This window comes from Austrofundulus limnaeus, unplaced genomic scaffold (genome assembly GCF_001266775.1).
Source record: "Austrofundulus limnaeus strain Quisiro unplaced genomic scaffold, Austrofundulus_limnaeus-1.0 Scaffold277, whole genome shotgun sequence".
NCBI classification, from domain to species: Eukaryota; Metazoa; Chordata; class Actinopteri; order Cyprinodontiformes; family Rivulidae; genus Austrofundulus; species Austrofundulus limnaeus.
Window position 1 is genome coordinate 29,428 of NW_013952679.1, and position 2,068 is coordinate 31,495.

The 2,068-nt window shown below is 37.8% G+C and overlaps 1 protein-coding gene across 1 annotated transcript in view; it reads left to right on the forward strand.

Moving 5' to 3' along the window:
• The window catches only part of LOC106526473 (junctional adhesion molecule-like), a gene marked incomplete in the record, with an annotated part of 27,977 nt that extends 26,660 nt beyond the window's left edge, over positions 1 to 1,317 (forward strand). Inside the window, 2 exon segments of the mRNA XM_014021092.1 lie at positions 250 to 612; positions 770 to 1,317. Coding sequence (XP_013876546.1) covers positions 250 to 612; positions 770 to 963 — 557 coding nt within the window.
• Between the last annotated feature and the right edge of the window lie 751 nt (positions 1,318 to 2,068).

A 2,068-nucleotide genomic window follows, 5' to 3' on the forward strand; every position in this document is an offset into this window, starting at 1 on the left:
GTGACAAGCCGCCTTTTAACTGTAAAAGAAAAATTTATTTTATTTCGAAAAAAGAAGCCCAGCTTAAGTTTAAATTTGAAAACATTCAGATTTTGATGCAGTTTGTGAATTTGCATAAATGTAAGAAACACCTTGAGGCTGACTATTTTCAGTTCAGCTTAGAGACCAGTGTCCTCTCTCTGAGCTGCTGTATAAGTGAGGAGTTCAACTTTGACCTTTGACCTCTGTGCTCTCTGTCTCCTCCTGCAGATCTGAATATCACAGCTGGACCTGGAGACACTCTCATTCTGCCTTGTAGATTTAATGACAGCAGACCTGTTATAGTTGTAGATTGGGACAGAACTGATCTGGAGTCGGATTACGTTATTTTGTACAGAGATAATCAGTTTGATCCAGAGGGTCAACATCCATCTTTTAAAAACAGAGCGGATCTCCGGGACAGACAGATGAAGGATGGAGACGTGTCTTTGGTTCTGAACAGCGTGACGACTAAAGATAATGGAATATATGTGTGTAGAGTCGACTTCTTTCAACCACACCAAGGGAGGAAACCTAACTTGTTTACTAATCCCATCAGCACCATCAACCTGACGGTTGCTCCTCCTCCTTCAGGTGAGCAGTGTGTGTGTGTGTGTGTGTATGCAGTGTGAGTGTGTGTGAGCAGAATTTGTGTTTCCTCCACATGTTGTTGATGAGAAAGCAGCTGGTCTGAGTRCAGTGATCAGAGATCATCACCTACCTGATACCTCACACTCATCATTCTCTACAGCAGGAGCAATTGAAGGACAAGAACACCAGGGAGGAGAGAGTGGAGGAGACCAGGATGGAACCAGTGCAGGAGATCCTGGACTGATTCTGGGTCTGGCAGCTCTTGCTGTGATTGTTCTGGTGGTTACTGCTGTGGTAATTATTATTATTGCCAGGAGAAGGTTGCTTCAAAAGGCAGAGGAACATGTTTATTGAACCCAACATGTCTGACAGAACTCCAGAACCAGCAGCAGACACAACAAAGAGCAGCTTCTCAGCTGCAGCATGTTCCRCTGCTTCCCTAAGTTTAGATGCCTAAAACGTCCATCAGACAGCTGCAGCTGATCCAGAATGCTACTGCTCCCGTTTTGCAGCAGCAGCAGCAACAAATAACAGYTGCTGATCAAAAACAGTACTGTGTTAGTWTTTATGTTGACTTAAAGAAAGCTTTTGACACAAGTGACCAATGTCAAAGTATTCTCCTTGAAAAGCTAAATATGATATGAACATGGTATAAGAGGTCCAGCACTACAGTGGGTATATAGCTATTTGGAAAACAGGAAACAGTTTGTACAAATAAATGATGTAAGATCTGAACTCTGTAACATCACATGTGGGGTTCCTCAGGGTTCTGTACTTGGTCCAAAGTTGTTTTACAGTATATGTGAATGACTTGGTAAATGTGTCTGAGCTTTTTAAGTGTGTTTAATTTGCATATTAAATATTTTTTGTTTTGGTAAAGATATAGAATGAATGTTGGAGATGATGCAGACAGAATTTGTAAAAATACAAACTTGGTTTAAACTTAATAAATGATCATTAAATTTGAATAAAACTAATTAAGATATTTAGTCATAGAAAGAAAACTATTGATGTTTCATTTAGAGTTCGGGTGTCATCATTGATGAAAAGCTGACATGGAAATCTTGCAGAACAAAAATAGCTAAATCTATTGCAGTACTGTACAAAGTAAGAGAGTTATTTAATGATAAACCTCTGTATATAATGTATAATGCAATAATTGTTCCACACTTGATATATTGTATTGAAGTCTGGGATAAAGCATGTAAAACAATTACAAATCTTATATTTTACAGAAAAGATCTGTAAGAGTTACCACCAGAAAACATTACAGTCACCCATCAAATATGTTATTTTATTAATTGAAATTATTAAAATTTCATGAGTTGGTTGATCATAATATTTTGGAGGTTGTGCATAGGGTTCACAAAAATGTATTGCCTTTAAATATCCAATTAAATTTTGTTAAGTGAGTAAGTAATCATAATCAAAAAGAAAAAAATCAGTAGGTCCTCTGGAT